The 22,770-nt window shown below is 42.8% G+C and overlaps 1 protein-coding gene across 3 annotated transcripts in view; it reads right to left on the bottom strand.

The window, feature by feature from the left end:
• The window catches only part of Cracd (capping protein inhibiting regulator of actin dynamics), a 237,952-nt gene that overhangs the window by 16,595 nt on the left and 198,587 nt on the right, over positions 1–22,770 (bottom strand). Inside the window, exons 1-5 of one of the 3 annotated variants that reach the window (XM_048784527.1) lie at positions 13,501–13,632; positions 11,358–11,379; positions 5,848–6,012; positions 3,426–3,494; positions 911–1,093 (exon numbers count right to left, since the gene is read on the bottom strand). In XM_048784527.1, coding sequence (XP_048640484.1) covers positions 911–1,093; positions 3,426–3,494; positions 5,848–6,012; positions 11,358–11,379; positions 13,501–13,598 — 537 coding nt within the window. In that variant the 5' untranslated portion in view covers positions 13,599–13,632. Of the gene's footprint in view, positions 1–910; positions 1,094–3,425; positions 3,495–5,847; positions 6,013–11,357; positions 11,380–13,500; positions 13,637–22,770 lie in introns of those variants that run through there. The other 2 variants (XM_048784526.1, XM_048784528.1) reach the window with 2 other exon arrangements.

The following is a 22,770-nucleotide window of genomic DNA, read 5'->3' as shown; positions in this document are numbered from 1 at the left end:
GGCTTCAGGTCTCCATTAGGAATCTTGGAAGTTTCCTCAATGGATAGAATATGGAATAGTGTGAAGGTGAAATCAGGCAAGGGTCACACCAAGCAAGAGTAAACTGGGAGGGAAAAATTTCCTCTTTATGGTCTACCCTCTAGCCCTTCTGTCATTTCCAAATTCCTTTTTCTTAATATAAATGAACACCAGGAAAATAGATAGCCCAAAAGTAGGAAGATGGGGACTGGGGATGTGGCTCAAGTGGTAGCGCGCTCGCCTAGCATGCGTGAGGCACTGGGTTCGATTCTCAGCACCACATAAAAGTAAAATAAAAGATATTATGTCCACCTAAAAAAAAAAATAAACATTAAAAAAAAGTAGGAAGATGAACAAAGAAAGAGATTTGGGTCAGGCATGTGGTGCTTGCCTATAATTCCAACTACTTGGGAGGTTGAGGTGGAGCAATGGCCAGTCTGAGGCTCAGTCTGGGCAATTTCATGAAATTTGTCTCACAATAAAAAATAAAAAAAGGCAGGGGATGTAGTGCAGTGGTAGAGCACCCCTGAATTCAATCCCTAGTATCTGCCTCCCCCAACATATACACACAAAAAGAATAAGAGAGATTTAAACTTCATTAATGTCCCCTGAAGCCCAGTGCTTAGAAGTCTACCCTAGTCAGACTAAAGGCCTTTTGGCTAGAAAGGCAAGCTCTCTACCCGTGACCTCCCCCTCCGAAGTCCACCAGCCTCATCTCAGAAAGGGCAGTGGAGACAGACCTGCAGATTCCCACATGCAGGTACACTCAAGTTCCCAATGTGCAGAGACCTAGATCCTTCTAGGGCTCCACCCCAACACCAATGCACTTGGCAGAATTAGTGCCCAGCAAGCAAGGGCACCTGTCAGGTCAGCCAGGACATGCTCTACGCACCCGGGCAAGCCGCCTGTGCTTCTTTGACACCCTCTGGTTTTTTGGCTTAACAGACAGTTTGTGCTTGGCAGCACTGTTGTCCAGGCGAGCGATGGCCAGGGGGATGGCATCGAGGTTGACACTTTCAATGGTGCCAGCAGAAGAGAAGTGTCTTTTTGGCCGAGACGGTTTAACTGGAGCAACCTACAGCACAGATTAAGATATAAGGTCAGTCTGGATCAGAATGCCTTGCAGGGAATCCAGCGACAGCAGCGCTCTATCTTGTGTCTGCCCAGCTTGGCCCAGGAAACACTGGCAAGCAGGAGGGCTGGGGTACAGTGAAATGAGCCCTAGTTTTGGAATCAAAGGACAGGATGCTATTTGTTCTGCCAATGGTGACTGTATTTACTTGTGAGGGTCATTTAATCTTTATATGACTAATTTTCCTACTCTGATTGATATGGGTTATAGTAAATGGAGAGCCAAAGCACCTGCAGCCTATTTTTGATAAACAGAATTTTACTGGTCCACAGCCATGCCCACTGTCTTTGACTGCTTTTGTGCTACAAAGGATAGCACAAAGGAGAGTCATGCTGTGTGGCTTAACGTCACAAGCCTAAAATGATTAGTGGTTGCTGGTTCCTGGACGAGATCACCTCTGTGCTAAGAACTCTTTAACTCTCAGACACTGTGTACATGTACACTGCTCCTGTGTAGGACTTCAGTTCCTTCAAGGCAGGAAGGAATCTTTTTCATCTCTGTCCCAGTTCTTTTTCTGCTCAAGCAGAAAATCTCATTTGGTAAGTGATCAGTACATACTTGTTCAAGGAATGAAGGCAAAGTAAAGTATAATGTTCCCATCTAGGACTTGGCAAAAATGTTTTGACATAATCATTCCAAAGTCACAGAGTACTGAGTGTACCAAAAAACTAAAAGAAAAAGGGCCCTAAATTAGGTGTGGTGGTCCATGCCCATATTCCCATGTTCAAGGCCAGTCTCAGCAATTTAGCAAGGCCCTAAGCAACTTAGCAAGACTCTGTCTCAAAATAAAAAATAAAAAGGACCAGGCTCAACGTAGCTCAATGGTAAAGTGCCTCTGGGCTCAAAACCCAGTTACAAATAAAGAAATAAATAAATAAAGAAAAAGGTTTCTGGTGGAAAAAAAAAAGTGGTGAAAATGTGCCTCTTGGGCAGGTGCAATTCTTCAAAGGATGAACTGCAGAACAGACTGCAGTTCTGGAATACAAATGCAACCACTAAAAAAACCCACTGTCTCAGATTACACATTTAGAAAGATCCGAGCTGCCGTGGCACCTGAACAAGAAGCCACACTAAATGAGAAGGTAGGAAGCCAGGCCTGTAACTGCAGAGAATTTAGATGGTGAGAAAGGGACTCCTGGGTACACAATGCCAACTTGCAGCAGGGGGTGCTCACAGCCCCATCTGCCACAGTCGGCAGGCAGTTTGCACACACAAGGGCAGCCCTGGACTGGAAGGGACAGGGTTCATGTGTTTGTGCTTGTGCTGGCAGTGCAGAGTTGATGAGGTTTAGCTGAAGGGCCTGCTTTTTGTAATTACCCTCCATATTTATGCACAAAAGATAAAAGACCAAGCTAGCACCAGGAGCAAAATGGAAGCCCAGAGCATTATAAATTTATGACTAGAAGTACTGAAAAATAATTCCAGTACTTTGGCCTTTTAGCTTTTGTTTATTTATGGCTATCTTTTTATAATAGGTATCAAATTCTGAGCTATTGTTGAGAAGAGACAAATTAAACATTTATTTCCATCCCCTATGAGATGCACGAGGAAAAGGTGTCAGAGCCAAAGTGACAGATTGAAGACAGAGATAAGCACTTGGAGTTGAGATTGAAGTGCCATGCTCTGTATCTAGTTATCCCAGCTAGGCTTCGTCATTGTCTTGGTGGTGGCACCATCTTGAGCCATTCCTTTTATGGGAATAAAAGGATCTTGGGAAGTAGCCTGGTTCCCTGTGCAGGTGAAAAGTCCTCGTCAGAGCAGATCCGCTCCTACAGAAAGGTGCTCAGGAAAACGGTTCTAGACTCCCTAGACTCCTGTAGGTAAAGCTCTAAGTTTAAAAGAGACACCAAAACATTTAAAAAATATTATGTAAAAGTAGAGAAAGGACAAGGTCAGCTCTTTCGTTTCTCACATCTCTAAGAGGACCGTTCCTTACAGATTTGGGTATCTCCACCTATTATAGAATAGCTTTTTCAGCAGATTAACAGTGTCTTGAAGGATGTGATACATTTAGAAAGACGACCAACTTGTAAGACCCCAGAGCATGCTGGGAGTGTGGCTATTTTTCAGAGCAGGGTTCAGTTCCAGCAGTTGCATTGCCATGGAAACAGATGCACCAGCCTCTACCACTAGTTGCATGTTGAAGACATTTAAAGTAACATACAAAGGCGACAGTTAGGAATGGAAAATGAAGCAGTATATTTGGTGGGGGGGTAGGAAGGAAAAATGGAAGTTCAAGTAAGGAAGCTCAACAAATAAGTTCAAATCCTATTACCTTCTCTTCCATCTCACTTCCAGCTCCAGGGAGATTCAGAGGACTTGGAGAACTTGGCGTATCACTGGACTGGAACAGTAGAGAGAGCGCTTGAGTCAAACGCAGGAACAGGAAGTTCTGGGCAAATAACTAGACACTGGCTGGGGCCTGGGCAGGGCTGCCTCCTCCCACACAGGGGTCAGCTGGCCTCAAAGAACCAGCACGAGTCACCGTGAGGACTTTGCTGACAAGGACTACCTGAAGTGCAGAGGGGCCACCATCCTCTTCCCGAGTTCAATGCACTCCCACCTGGGTAGTCCCCACCTCAGCTGTGTGTTTCTGTCCACTGGCTGAGAGAAGCTCTGGGCGGCTCATCAGCCACCTTACCTGGGAAACGGAGCTGTGTTACATACATGGCCTCCAACCTTGGAGCTCTCGCCTTTGCTGGCTCTCTTCCCCCCTTCACCTGTCAGATCTCTCCCCTCTAAGCAAGGATGCAAAGGGCAGGGCTGAGAAGGTGAAAGCCCAGGGAGGGGAACAAAACCACAGAAGGGAAGGAGAAGGGAAAGGCTGAAGACTCACACCCCGTGACCTAGGCACCCTCTGAGAGCACCCCAGTAGGTCGTTTGCATGTTTCAGACTAGTAGACCTGCTATGTCTTGTGGTGCTATTTTATACAAAAGGATTTGATCTTCCTTTCCAGTTTGCTGTACCTAAGTCCATTCTTCACATCACACTTAGGAAAATCTTTAGAAAATACAAACCTGATTAAAACACTACTCTGCTTAACATCACTCAGAGGTTTCCTATTGCCTTCAAAACAGAATTCACCATTTCCGCATGGTCTACGCCACCTGGCGTCACCACCTCCTCCCTTCTATCCCAGTTGGGCCATCTGGCCTGCTTCCTTGTCCTCTTTTGGGGATGACTTCTTTTGGCCTGTCCTGGGCCTCTCTGTGCTGGGATAGTTTTCCATCTATCATTGCCTGGTCTGCTCTCAACTTCATATGCAGAGATGTATCCTGTCCCCCACCAAGTTATTCACTTTTGCGTTACTCTGTTTATTTTCTGTGTGGCCAACACTTTTCCCAATATGAAATGATTATATTTATCTATTTGTTGACTTGTGTGACTCCCTTCTCATTAGGGTGTAAACTACTTAGAAGCAGCTCCTGGGCAAATCTTGCCCATCTCCGTAACACCCACATCTAAGACAAGGTCTGCTGAACAAAGATCCTTTCTTCTTCTAAGGCCACGGCACCTTGCACTTATGAGGTCATTGGTAACAGAAGAAGCTGCTTCAGTCCTTACAAAATCTCTGCCTCAAGGTGGTGGCTATTGCTGTGACCCTGGCATTGGAGAGGCTGGGAGAGCAATCTCAGACCTACTGCAAGGGAAGGATCCATCCCTGCTTCACCCACCACCCCAAAGGGTGTCAACATGTGAGTGCCAGGGGTCATCAGGGCCAGGCAGAGATGAACAATGGGATGGACCAGCCTTCACTTCCCTTCCTTGCTTTCCTCTGCAAATCACTTGCATCTTTCTTAATATTCTCATCATATATTAGCTGATAAAAGGCATGAATTCTTCTGAGATGCCCATTTTAATAACATCTGCCACAACTTCATGTTCCTTGATAAACAGAACTGAAAAAAATGTTTTTTCCTTTTTAAAAAAACCATATGAAGTCCCATCCCTCATTTAAGAATTTCCAATTCTGGTTACTGGTAGGACTTTTGCTTCTTTTTCCATAAGTTTTTTAAGGTCATCCTTTTTGCTGGTGGAAAAACTCTCAATTCAGGATATGCTCAAAGCATTACCTTAAAGTGTCAACAGACCAAATTTAGATAAGTCAGCACTAGAATATGACTTCCTACACTAGGGTGACTTCAAGCTGGCCTGTTGATGGATTCTAGCTCACTAAACCCCTTTAGTTTTCTTTTTTTCATTTCCCTTTAAATCACCGTAACCTGACAAGTCATTATACAGTGCACCTAAGCAGGCACTAGCTACGATCTTGGGGACACCCAGATGGGTGAGGCCCACTTTATCCTCAAGAAAGTCAGTGTTTTGAGATGGAGAGAGGAATAGTTCCATGGACAGACATGGATGGGAGATATGGGTGTGGAAACAGTGGTGAAGATGCACAGCACACGTAGAGAGAAAATACACTCAGAAGTGAGGCCAGGGGAGTGTTCCCAGAAGAGGTGGGCACAACCTGAGCCTTGAAGGGTACTTGGAAGGCACTAGAAAGAGACCTCACGGGCACCAGGAAGTACCCTCCACCCCTGGGCTACTTATCAGAGAAGCTTCTCCCATCTTGTTCTCCCCACTGCAGACTGCAGGGTCATGAGGAGCCTGTGTTCACTGCCTAAAGTCCTGTGAATGGCTTAGGAGCCATCAAGTCATTCCAGCCATCATGTCTTCCACAGCAGAGACTTACTTTGTTCTCAGTGTCTGAGAGGATGATGTCCTGCTGAGTGACAATTTCCATGGGACTGGCCAGGAACAGGTCCTCTTCTGAGCTGGCCTCTCCACTGCCTGCCTTCTTCATGGGAATGGCATTGGGTGGCCGCTGCCCAAACTTGATATTCTTGCCCAATTGTCGCTGGAGAGGAACAAAAGAAAGACATTCTGAAGCAGTGAAGCAGTCCCAAAAACCACAACCAGGTTCCCCAGCATATCTAGGAAGCGCTGAGGCATACGCCTGAGCCCAGCTGCTTCCTAGACCCACTGCCATGCCAGGGAACCACAGGCAGTCCTAGAGAACATGCGTGTCTTCCAGTCCCTTTGACTCTCCCATCTTCAAACCGGGACTTTTTTCATCTAGCCACCTCTTTCATGGAAATGCCAACATTTTTCTAGGGTACAGGCACCATATTTCTGAACCAAACGTTGAAATATGTTTTTGATTTTGGACTTGTCTATAAATCTAGAAAGTCTTTTTTAAAAGTACAAAAATTATGCAGAAAACAGTTACATGAAATGTAGAAACTCTGGGGGAAATGAAAGCTCTTAAAGCAGGTACAACAAGGGAAATTTCCAGCCTCTTCTGGACACGTTCCCTGTGAAAATTATTCTTCTACCATCTTCACCTCTGGCACCCAGTTTGCAACCCCACGCCAGACCTCATGCTTAGGTCATGGTGGGTCACAGCCACGGTGAAGAAGGTCCCTGGGCCAGCAGGTCTTTCCCTGATCAATGTCGAGAGCATATAAGGGATGGGAACGGTCCAGACTTCTTTGCCTTGGAGTATTTACACATCACGAAATAGGAGAGAGACCAAGACTGAAGGAACCAGGAGGAGAAAAGGGTCAAGGAGGGGTGGACCACTAGTAGATGGTAGTTACAAGGAGAAGGGAAGACAAATTGTATTTGGAATTAGACAAGGGCCAGATTAGAAAAGAAAAGAAAAAAGTCTCTAGATGTTTCCCAGTGTCCCTGGGGTTGGGGGTAAAATTGCCCCCAGCTGAGAACCACTGCTCTAGATAGTAGGTTCTTGAGTTTCACAATCCTTATATGCCTCAAAAAAATTCTCTGATATTTATCTTTAATCTGGCTAATGTTTAATCTCACAGACCAGCAAAGAACCTTAGCAATCACCTATTCAAAACTCTTCACTTAATTAATAAATAAGTAAGTAAGTAAATAAATAAATAAATAAATGCCAGATGTCCCACAGGGAGAGGCAACTGGCCCAAGCTTATGGGAAGAATAAGTAGCCCCAAAGGAATCAGAACCTGAGTCTTCTTAAATTACATTAAGGTTATTTTCATTGCACTTCATCAGCCCTCATAAATTTGACAATGTCCTTCCTGCTTGCAGGGGCAGTTATATAAAGAGATGATGCAGCATTTAAAATATTTGTCTGAAGTTCCCTTGAGGGAATTGCCCTCTCTCCCTTACTCAATGGTACCAAATCCACCCACGTTCGCCCAGCTCCCCCACCCCCAGCCTCGCCTAGTGAGCAGGAACACACAGACAGAGACGGGCCCCAGCCTCCCCTCCCCGCGCGCCCAAGGAACCCCCGCATGCCCAGGCAGGAGCAGCAAGGCAAGGGCGGGGATCTGGCCCGCAGGTGTTTCAGCCTGAGCAGGGCTCCCCAGCTCCAAGGGGAAGGAGCACACATCAAAAGCCTTGAGTTCAGCCAGGGAGGGCAGCTTTAGCAGCCTGAAGGGGTTGCGGGGAGGAGAAGGTTGAAAAAAAGGTGTTTTCCAAAAACAAGCCTAGCAGGAAACGGCAGTTAGTGTCTACCCTAAGCAGGTCAGTAAGCAGGCACGTGAGGACAGCGATGGAGTCAGACAAGAGGACAGGGGGTTGCAAAGCCAGCGGCCAGCTGGGTTCTGCTGCCCAGGGGCAGAAGACTGGGGCAGGTTCCTGTGTCCTCCCAGGCTGGCCTTCCTAGTAGTGTTGGCCAAGAGCTAGGGGCTGTCCTAAACCCTGTGACCCTGGACACCTCCTGTGAGCAGGGTCTGCTGATTGCCAATGCTCCCAATTACTGAGATGCATGTGTTTCTTTGTTTAATTGACATATACTAATTATATGCTCTTATGGAGTGTGATACTTTAATACATGTATACAGGGTGTGATGATTAGGTCAGGGTAACTGGCATATCCATGACCTCAAACACTTATACTTTCTTTGTGCTGAGAACAAAGTTCTGTTTTCTAGCTACACAATAAATTGTTAACTAATATTTCAGTACATGAATACAATGTATAATCAGGATAATTGATATATGCATCATCTCAAACATTTATCATTTCTTTGTTAGGAATATTCAAAATTCCCTTTTCTAGCTATTTTGAAACATACAGTAAATGATTGTTAATTCTAGTTACTCTACAGTGTGCTACAAAACACTAGAATTCATTCCTTCTCCTAACAGTAATGTACAAACCAACTGAGGTGAGGTTATTTCTTGTACTTATAATGGAAAGAATAATTCTTTATTGTAATTCTTGGCCTAATACTCTGATGCCATTTAATTGTGAATAAATATGCTGATATTTTAATTTTTAGAATACTCATGTTGGTTCATTAAGATGCTTATGAGGCAAAAAAAAAAATGAGGCAAAATGTAATCACATTCTAGACTGAAATAACTGCAAAGTTGGGATGACTATTGTGGCCACAAAGGAAACAGGAAAGAGAACATGAAAGAAACAAATAAATGAATAAGAATAGGGACAAGGGGCTGGGGTTGTGGCTCAAAGGTAGAGCGCATGCGTGAGGTACTGGGTTCGATCCTCAGCACCACATAAACATAAAATAAAGATATTGTGTCTACCTATAACTTTAAAAAAAAAAACAGGGACCATACAGTACCGGGGGCATGTTCACAAATGAGGTAGAGAATTCAAGAGGCGGGTTGAGGGAAAGGTGCTGGGGACAGAGGAAATGCATAGGGAAGAAGAGAGAGAAGGGCCCAGAGAGAGCTGAAGGACTGCTGGCAGTTCCAATAGCTAGGGGACCTGGGGGACAGAGAGAGAAAAGGAGGAAGGGGAAGACGACAGGAGGGAATGACTCTGTGTGTGTGCGTGTGTGTGTGTCAAAAGGTTGATTTCTATCACAGATATGTTCATCCTGGCAAAAGAAAAACACTGCTGTTGCCTTTGGAAATGAAAATGTGCCTCTTGGTACAGGAACAGATTTGAAATCCCCCCAGAGAAAACAGATTCAGGCTAGTGGTTTGGGACCTTGGGGGTGGGGACTGAGAAGCAGGAGAGGAATGGTAGCAGGGATCTGAGTAGGGCTAGTCTATGTGTCCATACAAAGGACTGTCCTCACAGACATGTTCTGCAACTGTCAGGCACTAGAGGTCAGGGCAGGACTTAGGGTCCAGGGCTATGGCCATTGATCCTCGCACACCCAATGACCAGGAGCTCCCACCCACACGTCCTCCCTGCAGTTCCTCCTGCAAAGGTCTCCTTCAGCCTCCTCAAAGGAGACTGGGCAGTTGTGACATTTTGTGAAATGTATTGACAATTAAAAGGTAACTTCCAAAACCTATTGGGCAACCTCAGGTGTCACTTGAATTGAATATTTGGATAAACATAGCTTTTCTGTTACTCTAATTTGTGTGCTACTCATTGTCACGAGAGGAACTATGACATCAGTGAGCAGTCATCTCAATAAGATGAGGTGGTCTTAGGTTCAGAGACAAAACTACTGCTCTCCTCACTTTTTTTTTTAATACCCATGAGCTGTCTTTATACACACTGCAGTTATTACTTGTGTCTATATTGAGTCTATTGCGGGGCTATGAATGGAGTTACTGTTGAGACCAGAATGTGAGCTAAGAGGAGCCATATTTTATTCATTCATATTGGGCCATTTTGTTGTAATATGGAATGCCAGAGAATGACGCTACAGGAATGCACATCCATATTCATGAGGTTTGTTCCTATGGTGAGGAAATGCCAAGCACATCATATTCTGTAGCTCTCTCGTTGCCAGTGTCTGGAATTCCCCAGATTTTTCATGGCCATTCTTCAGACCATAATTGTAAGAGTTAAGCAGAGGAACAATAAAGTTTCTGTGTTCTTGAGCAAACTACAGATACTTCCATTGTTAATGTGAATTTTTTAAAAAAGGAAAGCATAACAATTTAAAAACAACTGCTCTTTAAAAGTGACTTTAGAAGTGACTAAGTGCACGTGTTTATTCTTTGTGTCCTTGATAGCTGCATTAGTTGTCAAAATGCTCAAATGTATGATTTTTGGTATTTTTAAGTGAAATCCAGCTCAGTGGGAGATACTAGCTACTGAGGATGAAGGTTTCCCTCCTATGCCAAACAATCCATGATTCAATATTTCCCTGACAAAATTCTGGTATAATTGTATAAATCACCCACAGGCTTAAAATATGATACCCCTGACTTTTCTCATTGGCCGGGACATAACCTCATAGCCTGGTCTGATCTCAAGGAGGCACTCTCCCAATCCATGCTGCTGGAAAACTGTAAGTAGTGTCAAGGTCATTTAGTCCAAATGCCACAAAGTTTAACACGTATCTAGCCACCTTGCACAACAGCAGGTGAACAATGACTTCCTAAGGTGGGGCAGATCTTAAGAACCAGAAGGGCCCTTCACATTGTCCATCACAGGCTTCCCCCTTATCAAGGTGGGTGAAGTGAGTATCAGAGAGTTTAATGGCTTCTTTACAAGGCCACAGAGCCAGATGGTGGCCGAGGCCTGACACACTTTTTATTTCACCTAGTTCCCTCCGTGGTTGACCTTGAACTTGTGATCCTCCTGCCTCAGCCTCCTGAATTGCTGGAACTACAGGCATGTACCACCATGCCTGGCTGTATTATTTTTATACTCAGAAAAAAAAATAGTTTTTCTTTTAAAAGGTTCAATAGTTTGCCACAAAATTTTTAGCAGGTGATAGGCTGGCTTTATTCAGGAAAGGACAGATTAATTTATGCTATATTCAGTTAGTCTGCACTGAGATGCCAACAGCTGCCCATCTACCATGACAGCTCTAGGTGAGATGACTGCTGTGGACACTGGAGGGCAGCCTTGCCAAATGCAGAAAGACAGATGCCCTTCTAGGAGTTTCCAAGGGTTTGAGGGCTGGGCAGTTTTTTAAGCTATGGAGAAAAAAATTTTTTTTTTTTTTTTAATTTTTGAAATGGCATTCCAGTAGAAATCTCATTTCAAAAGAATGTCTTAATATGGTGGCTAATCAGCTCGTCAGGACATTTACTGTGTTATCCATCCCATACCTCTCTTTAAAAATAAACATACACATATACACAAAGACAATTCCAGACATGAAACATACATGCCTCTGACACGCTGAACTCTCTCATTCCATGCTGGAGTTTATGAGGGGGCGATCTTTTATGCTGCTTACTAAGCATCGACACCAGCATAATGTTGTCATGGAAAAATGCAAAGCATTCATGCAAGTTAATAAAGTTACTACTATTTCTACGACTTACCAGGAACATACTGCTTAGTCGACTGAAAAATAAAGCATAGTCTTTTGGGGGTGATACAGTCACATCTTAGGTTACTCCAAACTCACATTTGCTATGATCACGGTCCCCATTTCCCTCCTTGAAGAGCAAAAGCCTTTTGTATTTTCAAAAACCTCACTACCAAGCTGAAAGGAAGCTTGTGACTCCATGCAAGCAGAAGCAAAATTAGGCAGACCTTGTATGAGGAGATGTTATCAAAATGAGAGCACTCAAATCATTATTTTGCTTTATTCACATTTTTCTTCTTGCGTTAAAAGAACGGTCACTTCAGAGAAGTTAGTTATTCGATATTTTATTGATTAAACAGATCAGATTATTTAAAATCATGCTTATTGGTAACAAATCCTAAGCACTCACATATTTTTCACTAGGTTTCTATATTTTCAGTACTACACAATTGCCTCATGGATTGTCGTGAACATTAAACTGGACAACATCTGTGGAGATGCCTACCATGATCTCTGGCATTTGGTAGCGTCTCCAGAAATACTGTATTGATGAATCTCAAGTACTGTCCAAAGTAGCAATATTAACATAGGTGACCACAGGTTTCATATTCCATCTCTTTTATCAAGAATGTAAATGGCAACTTTATGATATACTAAATATCTTAAGTATTGTCACAACCAGTTTTTGGAGTGGTGGTGGCATGTGGTATGTTACAGAGCACCTATCATTGAAGACAACAGGCTATTGTCTTTTTTCAAGAAATTCTAGAAAGTTTTTATATTTTACAAATATAGCTATTTCATACCCTGAATTCTGCACGTCATTCGTCTTAGAAAAGGAATATGATGAGCCAGGAGTTCAAAACCTATTTGAAATAATATTCTAGAAATCAAAAGACTAGAAGGGGGAGGGTCAAGGTTTTCCCTGGCCATGCCCATTCTCTCTTCTTCTCCAACCTATGGGAAGTGACAGCCTGCTTTGCCATCAGTCTACTAATCGGCTCGTCAGAGCACAGCCAGCTAGAACCAGGAGTGGGAGCTGGTTGGGCACGCTGGGATATGAGGGACAGGCCTGGGCTGGCTCTGCGGGCAGGACTCTGGCCCTGGGCAGCAGTGGCCACAGGCATAAAGATCTAGGCATGCCTGGGTGTGGTTACAGGGTGTTGGCTATTCCGCATTCACCACATGCTACCTTTGGCTGAGTGTGTGTGGAATATGTGACCAAACACAGGTCACAAAATACAAAGCTCATGCTCAGGAGAACAAGAGCAGCTCAAGAAAACAAAATCTCCTTTTGGGTACAATGCTTCATCATATCAGTAGCCACTCAGGTCAGCTTTTCCTCTTTCCCTCCCCCTGTCCCTTATTCATTCACTCATTGTTGTAGACTTACAGACAGATGAGAATCCAGAGCCCTCTGTTCAAAATCTGGGTAGCCTCTAAGTGCTTCCATCTCAGAGAATGCTTGCTTTGGCACTGCTCTTGGGTATTTGGGGGCAAGGGAATTCTATCAAGAACTGGGGCAAACCTACCGCCATACCCTCAGTGTTTTTGGTCTTCTTTCTTACCCTGGATTCTCATTATTTTGATGGCATTTGGTAAAGGATCATTGTCTTTTCATTGCTAGGGAGTCACTCCCCGAGTCAATTTTTACGTAGGAAAACTGCCCCATCCTGCAGCATGAACAGGAGGGAGCCTGTGGTGTTCCTCTAAGAAAAGGTGGCTGGGGAGCCAGATTTACAAACACAGCAGAAAAAGTCTCATCAATCACTATCCACCAATAGAGACAGACAGTGAACATGTGCTATGTAGATTCCATTGGCAGGAATATGGGTTCATTTGGTCAGGAGATTTTTTTCCCATCCAAGCCCTGCAGATTCTCTTGGGTACTTGTTCTTCTCATGTCCATTTTTTTTTTTTAAGGAACAATTTGAGAGAAAAGGGGAGGGCAAGTCGTGCAGGTGGGTATGATGGTGATGTCTCATAGGGGCACAGGAAACTTCCAGAGAACTGAGTTAGGTTCAGGAAGGAATCTTACCAGGAGCGACCCTGAACCTCCCAATCCATCACTAAAGGATGAGCTAGGGACTTGTCCACTTCCCTCCACAGCAGGACCCCTCCTCTGGCTCTGACCTTCCAGTCTTAAGCTGTCTTACCTGAAGAGTTTTGACTTTGCCCAGGATGTTGTCCTGTGACATTGCTTGAACTGTCTGCTCACTTTCTGCTCCCCCATCAGGGATAAAAATACTGTCATGGGAAAGCGCCCGGGTTCCCATAGAATAGTTGAAGGACCTGGAATGCAAATCATGTGCTTCATTTATTAGGATGATAAATTTCTTTTGGCAATTCAGTTTTCTGTTCTGACTTGAGGGGACTCCACCCATGTCCTCTGTCTCATTCAGAAATCGCTTCCAGCACTGTGACCCCTCCTGTTGGCAGTCAGCCAAGGGGCTAGATAGATGAAAATGTCCCCCCAGGAATGGGAGAACATGGCTCTTACACAATCCTGGTTCAGAGCCATTCAGAGAGAACTCAAAGACTGTTAGTTATTTGCGGAGGATCCAGGGTAGAATTTACTGCAGAACTTTTAAATGGAAGAGCCTTTCCCAGCTGGGCTGTCATATCAGTTTTGTTCCAGGAAATCTTGCCAATCAGCATTTACTAAGAACATGCAGATCTAGAAGTGAGAGGCAAGAGTTTCTTTCATATTACAATCAAGTTGGAATAAAGATATGTACATCTAAAGCAAAGGCTTTGGAATAGAACCAGAGTTCCTGATAGGGATAGTCAATGCTTGAGGATTTCAGAGAAGAGAGGAGGAATATGGACGGGGCTTTTATGACAGGCCTCATACATACTGAACACCTTACACGTGGTTAGCACCTGGCTGCTATGGTTTGTACATGGTGTGAACCCAAGTGTTCGTGCATTGGAAGCTTGGTTCCCAGTGTGGCAATGTTAAAAGACGGTAAAATCTTTAAGAGGTGGGGGCCTAGGTAATTGAGGCCGCTACCTTTGGAAGGAAATATGGGTGTTCTCGTGGGACCCTGGTTAGTTCTCACTAGAACTTTACAAAGAGCAAGCCCAGCCCCTCCTTGTGCTCTCAGGCTTCCTGCCTCACCATGTGAACTCTCCCTCTTGCACACATCCTGCTATGATGCCGTCCACCATGATGTGATATATCCAGAGAGCCTTTGCCAGAGCCAGCACCATGCTGTTTGGACTTTCAGGCTCCACAACTATGAGCTAAATAAATCTTATTATTTTTTTTTGTTCTTATTTATAAGAATTTATTTTTATAATGCTAAGCAATAAATCTTATTTTTTATAGGTTACTCAGCCTCAGGTATATCATTATAGTAATGGGCAATGGAGCTGGGGGTGTAGCTCAGTGATAGTGTGCTTAGCATGCATGAGGCCCTGGGTTCAATTTCCAACACCCCTCCTTCAAAAAGAAAGGAAGAAAGAAAGAAAAAAAGAAAAAAGAAGAACAAGAAAATGGACTAATACTCCAGCTCTTTAGTGTAAAGGTTGGACTTTGAGGAAGTCCAGACTTCCATCTGCCATGAGGTATGAGCAGTGTGAAATGCAGGATGAGGAAGCTGCAGAAGCAAACTCCTTACTTGATCTTAGAAACTAACTTGTCTCTGAAAAAGAACACCTACCAACTCTCCCAGTTCCTCAGGGCAGGGAGAGAGGTTCACCCTCCCTTTGGCAAGACAGCACATTTCCCAATGCCAGGCAACATGGTGGCACTCGGGAAGCAGCAGAGGGCAGTGAGAGCATCACTTCTCCCTCCCCATCCCCAGAAAGGGACCTCAACTGGAGGTTTTCTCAGTGAAGGAGTGCATGAGAATGCAGCCTTCCTGCAGATCCCTCGTGCTAATTTCGAAGTGCAGTGTGCAGGATCCCTGGGCAGCTGTACAGTCTAGACTGAGCTGGGAAGACTGGTTATAAAATTATATCATTTAATTTACCAAATTACGGGAAGTATGGCAAAGAGCATTTGAGGTGTGTGACATTAGGCAATAACACCACCAACTAAGCAACTAACCAACCAACCAACCAAACAACAAATGAATCAGCCTTCAGTTTGATTTCATTTGTGCATTTGATTTCACTTTGTGCACTGAGGTTTAATTTCATTATCTCATTAATTCCTTATCACCACAATCTTGTTAGAGATGAAACATACAGTTGTGTGTGCAGTATATACCATTGCCAGGCTAAGTTCCACTCTAGCTTCTAAATCAATTTTGACTGTGTCATGAAGTTTATCACCCTTGCTTCTATTATTTTTTTCCAGGTAGGCTAAGAATTTTTTGCTGCTCTTCTGTGTGACCCTCAAATGTTCTTTGTTGCCAGTCAGGATTCACTGTTTGCCCATCCCCCAGTTACAGATGATTACATTGAAAACAAGAAAAAAATATTAATAATATTGGTTGTAATAATTATAACAATAGAGGTAGTTACAATGTTAAGAATTAATTCTAGCTAAATTTTATTGGGCACTTAAGATACCCCTTAAATGTGTTAGCCTATTAGTGTAATATCTAAATCTTTAATGTATAAAATTTAAATCTTGGGTGGTATATACTATAATTAAGTCTATTTTATAAATGGGAAATTAATACTTAAAGACAGTAACTTGCCATAAATAAAGGGACTGTCCATATGTGAATCTGACCCTGGCCTCTGTACCCTAAGTCAGCTTGTCTGTTTTAACAGCAATAACCCCATACTTAGCTTCCAAATGAGTCTTGATAGCTTTAGTTTTTCAAATTTGATATTTGGGTCTTTTATCCCAAGAAGGCTATTCTTGTCCCTTTGCTTTACTATATAAGTCCTCTCTCTCTCTCTCTCCTCTCTCTTTCCTATGCTCCTGAGACGAATTTTGTGATGGCATTAGATACATAGATAAATTTTGGGTTAACCAATGTCTTCACAATATTAAATCTTTTAATCCATGAACATGGGCTACCTCTTATTTTTGGAGGGGGTACCAAGGATTGAACTCAGGAGTACTTGACCACTGAGCCAAATCCCCAGCCTTATTTTGTATTTTATTTAGAGATAGGGTCTCTTTGAATTGCTTAGGGTCTTGCTAAATTGCTGAGGCTGGTTTTGAACTCTAAATCCTCCTGTCTCAGCCTCCCGAGCTGCTGGGATTACAGGAATGTGCCACTGCACTCGGCTACCTCTTGTACTTAGAGCATCATTAATTTCTTTAAAGACTGTCTTGATAGTTTTCTGTATAGAGGTCTTATACATATTCTGATAGATTTACTCCTACATATTTGGTGGTTTCAAATTTTTATAAATGCTATAGGTTAAAATTCTTATTTTCTGATGTTTTATTGATGGAATATACAACTGTTTTTTGTTATATTGATTTTTTTTTTTTTTTTTTGGTGCTGGGGATCAAACCCAGGGCCTTGTGCATGCAAGGTAAGCACTCTACCACTGAGCCACAACCTCAGCCCTGTTATACTAATCTTATAACCAGCAACTTTGATAAGTTTATTTACTAAATATATAATATAACTATTGATTCTTTTGGATTTTCTACGTATTGCATCAGGTTGTATGCAACAAAAGACCATTTTATTTCTTCTTTTCACATTCTGTATTCTTTTCTTTTTTCTTTCCATACTGAATTAGTTAGAATCTTCATATAAAATTGAATAGCAGTGGTGGTGGTGGACCTTGTAATGTTCTCAAACTTAGGGAGAAAACAATATTTCAGCACTAACTACAGTGTTAGCTATAAAATTTTTATAGATATGACTGTATCACTGCTTCTTTGAAAAGGCAAATAATCTGTCTTTTATTTATAGTGTAAGTTAAAAATTCATCTTGTTAACTTTGGTTTTCAGCAGTTTTTCTCTGACATGGCTGTGAACATCTTCTAATTTATCCAGTCTGGGGCACATAGTGCTTTTTAAATCTGAGGCTTGATGTATTTCATTAGTTTTGGAAAATTCTTAGCCCTTATTTATTTTTTTTTAAATATTTATTTTTAGTTGTAGTTGGACACAATACCTTTATTTTATTTATTTATTTTTATGTGGTGCTGAGGACTGAACCCAGGGCCTTGCACATGCTAAGCGAGCGCTATACCGCTGAGCCACAACCCCAGCCCAGCCTTTATTTCTTTAATATTGTTTCTGGTCATTTCCCTCTTAATCCCTTTCTGATATCCCCACATTAGGCCCTTTCAAAAATGAGTCATTTGTCTTTTATTCTCATGTCTGTATCTATCATTCTTCTTACTAAAAAACGATTCTGTCTAGATCTTTCCATGGACCTGCCTACTAGCAAATTCTCTCTTCAGTTTTTTTCAATCTGCTATTAAAATCCCCCACTGAATTTCAGAAGTCTTTTTTTAAATCTCAAATTTCCACTTATCTAATAGATTCCAATTCTCCAGTGAAACTCCTCCATCTCATCAACTAATTTCTTGACTATCCTAATCAAAATTACTTAAAAAGTCTCTGAAACTACAGTATCTTAGTCACCTCTGGGTCTATGTCTATTATCTTGTTTTCCTTGTACTCTTGTTTCTTAGATGCTTGGTAATATTTTACTGAACGATACATATGAAAAATTTTGGAGGTTAGGTTCTCTCCTTCCAGAGAGGATTCACACAACTCTCTTGTAGGCAGCAAATGGCAAGAGAGCAAGTCACTTCCGTCCAGTCACCAACAGCTGACTCATGGCTGGCCAGCAAACTTGGTAGGATTCAGACTACCTCTGTTGCTACTTCTAAGTCCTCTTGTAGTCTTAACAGAGAGCCTAGTTTATTTCCTAAGATCCCCCTACTTGGCAGGCTGGGAAACCCAATTTCTATCTTTCCAGTACCACAGGCTTCCAAAAACTCTGAACTGTCAGCTCTTTGCCTAATACTAATACTAATCTTATAACCAGCAACTTTGATAAATTTATTTACTAAATATAATAATATTTATTATATAATATAATAAATCAGCAAATGCCTCAAAAGGAAAACTCTGTCTAGATCTGGCTTCACTGTTCTGGACTTCTCTTGGGGATCTTAATCCCTTAAGCCCTGACTACCTTAGCACCCTCAAACTCCAAGTTTTGAGTCCCCGGTCCCATGACATTGCCTATAGCTCTGCTGTCTTCTCTTCCTAGTGTCAACTACCCACAGACTTTCTGACCTCTTGCCTTGCACCAAAAATCAGCTAAAGACCACAGGAGAGGAACAATACACGGAAGGCTGTGCTCAACCAAAGGTTCCCTTCTCTCCTGGATATCACTGCTCTGGTCTGTCCTGTGAGTTGGCCACCAAGTAATGCCTTCAAATGGATGTCCTTAACATGCTCTGTATTTCTAGCTGTTCTTGATGGCAGTACAGATTTGCCCAAAAGCTACTTCATTCTAGTCATAACTGGAAGAATTAAATAATTTTTGATATTTATTAAGTTTTTACCACGTTATACATATCAAAGCCTATTTGTTAATATTACCATTGCTTTTAAGAGGTATGTTTTTTCAAAATGATCATAAACCTTTATACCTTTTTTCTTGTTATATTTAGTAAATAAACTTATCAAAGTTGCTGGTTATAAGATTAGTATAACAGGGCTGAGGTTGTGGCTCAGTGGTAGAGTGCTTACCTTGCATGCACAAGGCCCTGGGTTTGATCCCCAGCACCAAAAAAAAAAANAGTTACATGAGTGAACATGCTCTTATAAGTAATTTCATTTACATAATGCCACTTTATATTAGATCTTTAGAAATCATGGCTGCTGGCTCCCATGATGTAGATTTTTCTACTCTATGATGTATATTATTTCCTTTTCTCTGAAGACGCAGCTGAGACAGAGCAGGTAAAAATGTTCCCCAAAGTTCCAGAGTCTAGGGCAGGGTAGGAATGGAAACCAAGCCCATGTGTGGAGATCTAAGCTCAAAACTATGTTCTAATGAATAATCACTGTCCTGAACCAGCTGAGAACTACAAATTACATGATTGGGAGGCGAAGGGATAATTTCTCACAAACTGCACCTCAGCAGAGTTCACCTGGACCTCTGTATTTTTGACATTTAAAGTCTTTTACGACTGATTGTGAAGCAGGCCACCCTCCCTTCTCCACTACCTCCCTTTGTCATGAGTAAACCAAGGGCTGAGAGGTCTCCCAGCCTCACTGCTAAAACTTTCCTCAGAGTCCCCCTGCTGAAGCGTAAGAAATAGGGCCCAGCTTGTCGGTCATGAGAAGACATGTATAAAGCCCTGTAAAATCCTATATTTTAAGCCTCTAATTGCAGATGGTCATATAGCCATTTAACTGTTTTTTTGTTTGTTTGTTTTTGGTGAGGGGCACCAGGGATTGAACTCAGGGGCACTTGCCCGCTAAGCCACATCCCCAGCTCTATTTTCTATTTTATTTAGACACAGGATCTCATTGAGTTGCTTAGCACCTCGCTTTTGCTGAGGCTGGCTTTGAACTCTAGATTCTCCTGCCTCAGCCTCCAGAGCCACTGGGATTACAGACATGTGCCACCACGCTTGGTTCACAGAACTTTCCACTTTAACATTTGCAGATACTGGGATTTCTTTGGGGACATACACACTATGAACAGTGGCTGCTGGACCATAAGGCAGGAGCCTTAATTAAGGTCCCTGGACCCCCCAATTATAAGTCTTATACAAAGAGGGTGATTTCCACTTCTATATGAAATTATAATGCAGTAATTTAAATAATCATAATAATAATAGAAAGAAGACTAGTAGAGTAGAGCAAGCGGATTGGGGGAAGAAGGGGAGAAGGAAAGGGAAGGTACTGGGGAATGAGATTAAACAATTATGTTATGTGCATGCATAAATATGGATAATGAATCCTACTACTATGTATAATTGTAATAAACCAATCAAAAAGAATTCTGAAGCAAAAATAAAATAAATGAAAAATGGAAAAAAAAAAGGGAGAGGGTAAAACAAAGCCAGGTGCACACCTATAATTCCAACAGCTTAGGAGACTGAGGCCAGAGGATCACGAGTTCAAAGCCAACCTCAGCAAAAGCGAGGGGCTAAGCAACTCAGTGAGACCCTGTGTCTAAATAAAATACAAAATAGGGCTGGGGATGTGGCTCAGTGGTCGAGTGCCCCTGAGTTCAATTCCCCCTGGCAAAAAGAGGGTGAAATGAGTTTTGCTTCTTCAACACCAAATCTGTCAACATCAAAAATAATGTCAGCATCCACAGATTTCTTTGTTAACATAATTTTGATTGAGACTTTTTTTATTGTGGTAGAAACATATGTAAGATAAAATTTATCATTTTAACCATATGATTCAATGACATTAAGTCCATTCTTATTATTATAATACAACTATCCCCACTATCCATCTCTAGAACGTTCTCATCACCCCTAACTGAAATTCCATGTTCATTCAATAGTAACTTCACAATTCCTCTCTCCCCACAGCTCTAGCAGCCTTGATTCTACTTTCTATTTCTACATTTTGACTCTTCCAGGTGTCTCCTGTAGGTGAAATCATATAACATCTGTCCTTTCGTGTCTAGTTTTTCACTCAGTACAGTGTCTCCAAGGTTCACCCATGGTGTAGCATCTTGTCAGACTTACATTCCTTTTAAAGAATGGGTAATCTCTCTTCATATGTTACACACCACATCTCCTTTAAACATTCACCCATCAGTGGACATCTGGCTTGTTTCCACCTTTGGCTATTGTGAATGGTGCTGCAATGAACATGGATGAATTAATCGAAAACTTTAAAAATGTAGGAATGGATCACTATGACTCAACTGTGTAGACGTGGCCAAAAATTAGGTAAATGGGTGCACCACAGTCCTTGTTTCACGACAGAATTGTCCTGTCTTTACCATCCGCAAAGATTAACAGAGACTTTATGGAGCAAAAGAAGTAGAGGGAGGAGAAGAAGGAAGGTGGGAAGAAGATAAGAAAAACTGGAAAAAGAGGGAGGAAGAAAAGAAAGAAGAAGAACCTTTTGACATTGCCTGAGTCGTGGAGGGTTTTGAGGTGCAAAGCTGGAAAGGGTGGTCCTGGTGGTGTCCGGAGCAGCAGCCCCAGGGGGAGTGAAGCACCACCCCACTCCCTCCAGGCAGGAGGGTCAAACACCACCAATGCCTTCCAGAATCTATGGGCTGGAGACCAGAGACTTCACATAGGCTGCTGATGCTGAGGAAGGATGTGTGCTATTAGCCCTAAAACAGTGTTGGAATGGCTTTGAGGGTCTGTCCTACCTATATATTAGAACAATTAGAACATCAGAGTCCTTTGACTTAAGTCATTGGTGGTTTTGGAAAGACAAGAGGAAAGACTTGCTGCTCTTACTCTCCTTCTCTTCCCCTTCATGTGCTCAGTGAGCTGGATGTGCTCTCAAGAGTCTACCCGCAGGCTCTAGAGGTTATTTTAGAACAAATAGCACAGCACTCTCAGTGCACTCTGGCAGCACGTGGAACAAAATACAGGGCTGTTCTCAAGGGCCCATCTCCGTGCTGAAAGATCTCAGGCTGTTCAGCGGAGGCCTGGCTGGGTGACCCTACTTTGTTGGAATACACGGATTGGATCATTATTCAAATAACCACCAACAGCAATGCCAATGCCAATAGCAATACAAAGTTCAAACTTTTAAACTTTTATTGTTGTTGTCCTTATTGTTTATTTTGAAGCCACTTCAGACTTTGTTTCCCTGGACCATCTGAAAGGAAGCTGCTGGAAAGACACCCCATCACCCCATCAGGGCAGGTGGCGGGGGCCCATGGCGCCTGCACTTGACCACATAGGACAATGTGCATGGGAACGTTCAGAAGTAAATGGAGGAACCACCGAGGGCAGCTGGAGGTCAGCATGTCTGACTGTCACTGTATCCCTGGTTTTACCTCCAGCCTCACCGGGCTCTGTCACCACTTAGGTCCTGCCTCTCTCTGGATTGCCCAAGACCACCCTCTCCATTCAGTCTACTCATCCTTCAAGGTCCAAGACCCTATCTTATCAACTCCACCCAGCCTTTCCTGCTTCCCTGGAAGAAAGGGGTGTTTTCTCCCTCTGAAAGCCCTGTTCAGAATGTCTTGATGCTTTACGTTATGGCTACTGTGATCATCCTTAAATGAGAAGGCAAATAAAAGTGCTTTGCACGTTGTACAGGGCAGCCCAGGCGTGACAACAATGATGACAATGGCATCATCTGTAGCCACATGGTACTGAGTTGCATGAGGACAGGATCGCATCTGCTGCCCTTGTTTCTCCCACATGCTTTCTATGATTAAATCTGTGAGTAAATTCTTTCAGTGGGCCAATCAGTGACTAGTACAGTAGGGTGAGCTGGTTTACCGGATGGATTTTCTGGAAAGGTCGCTGAGGGAGTGGGAGGCGTGATGCACACGAGCTGAAGCAGGAGAGAGAACTCCAGGTCACGGGG

The sequence above is a fragment of the Marmota marmota genome, unplaced genomic scaffold, assembly GCF_001458135.2.
Source record: "Marmota marmota marmota unplaced genomic scaffold, marMar, whole genome shotgun sequence".
NCBI lineage: Eukaryota > Metazoa > Chordata > Mammalia > Rodentia > Sciuridae > Marmota > Marmota marmota.
Note: the sequence above shows the minus strand (reverse complement) of the source record. Positions and strands in the feature narration are given on the sequence as shown.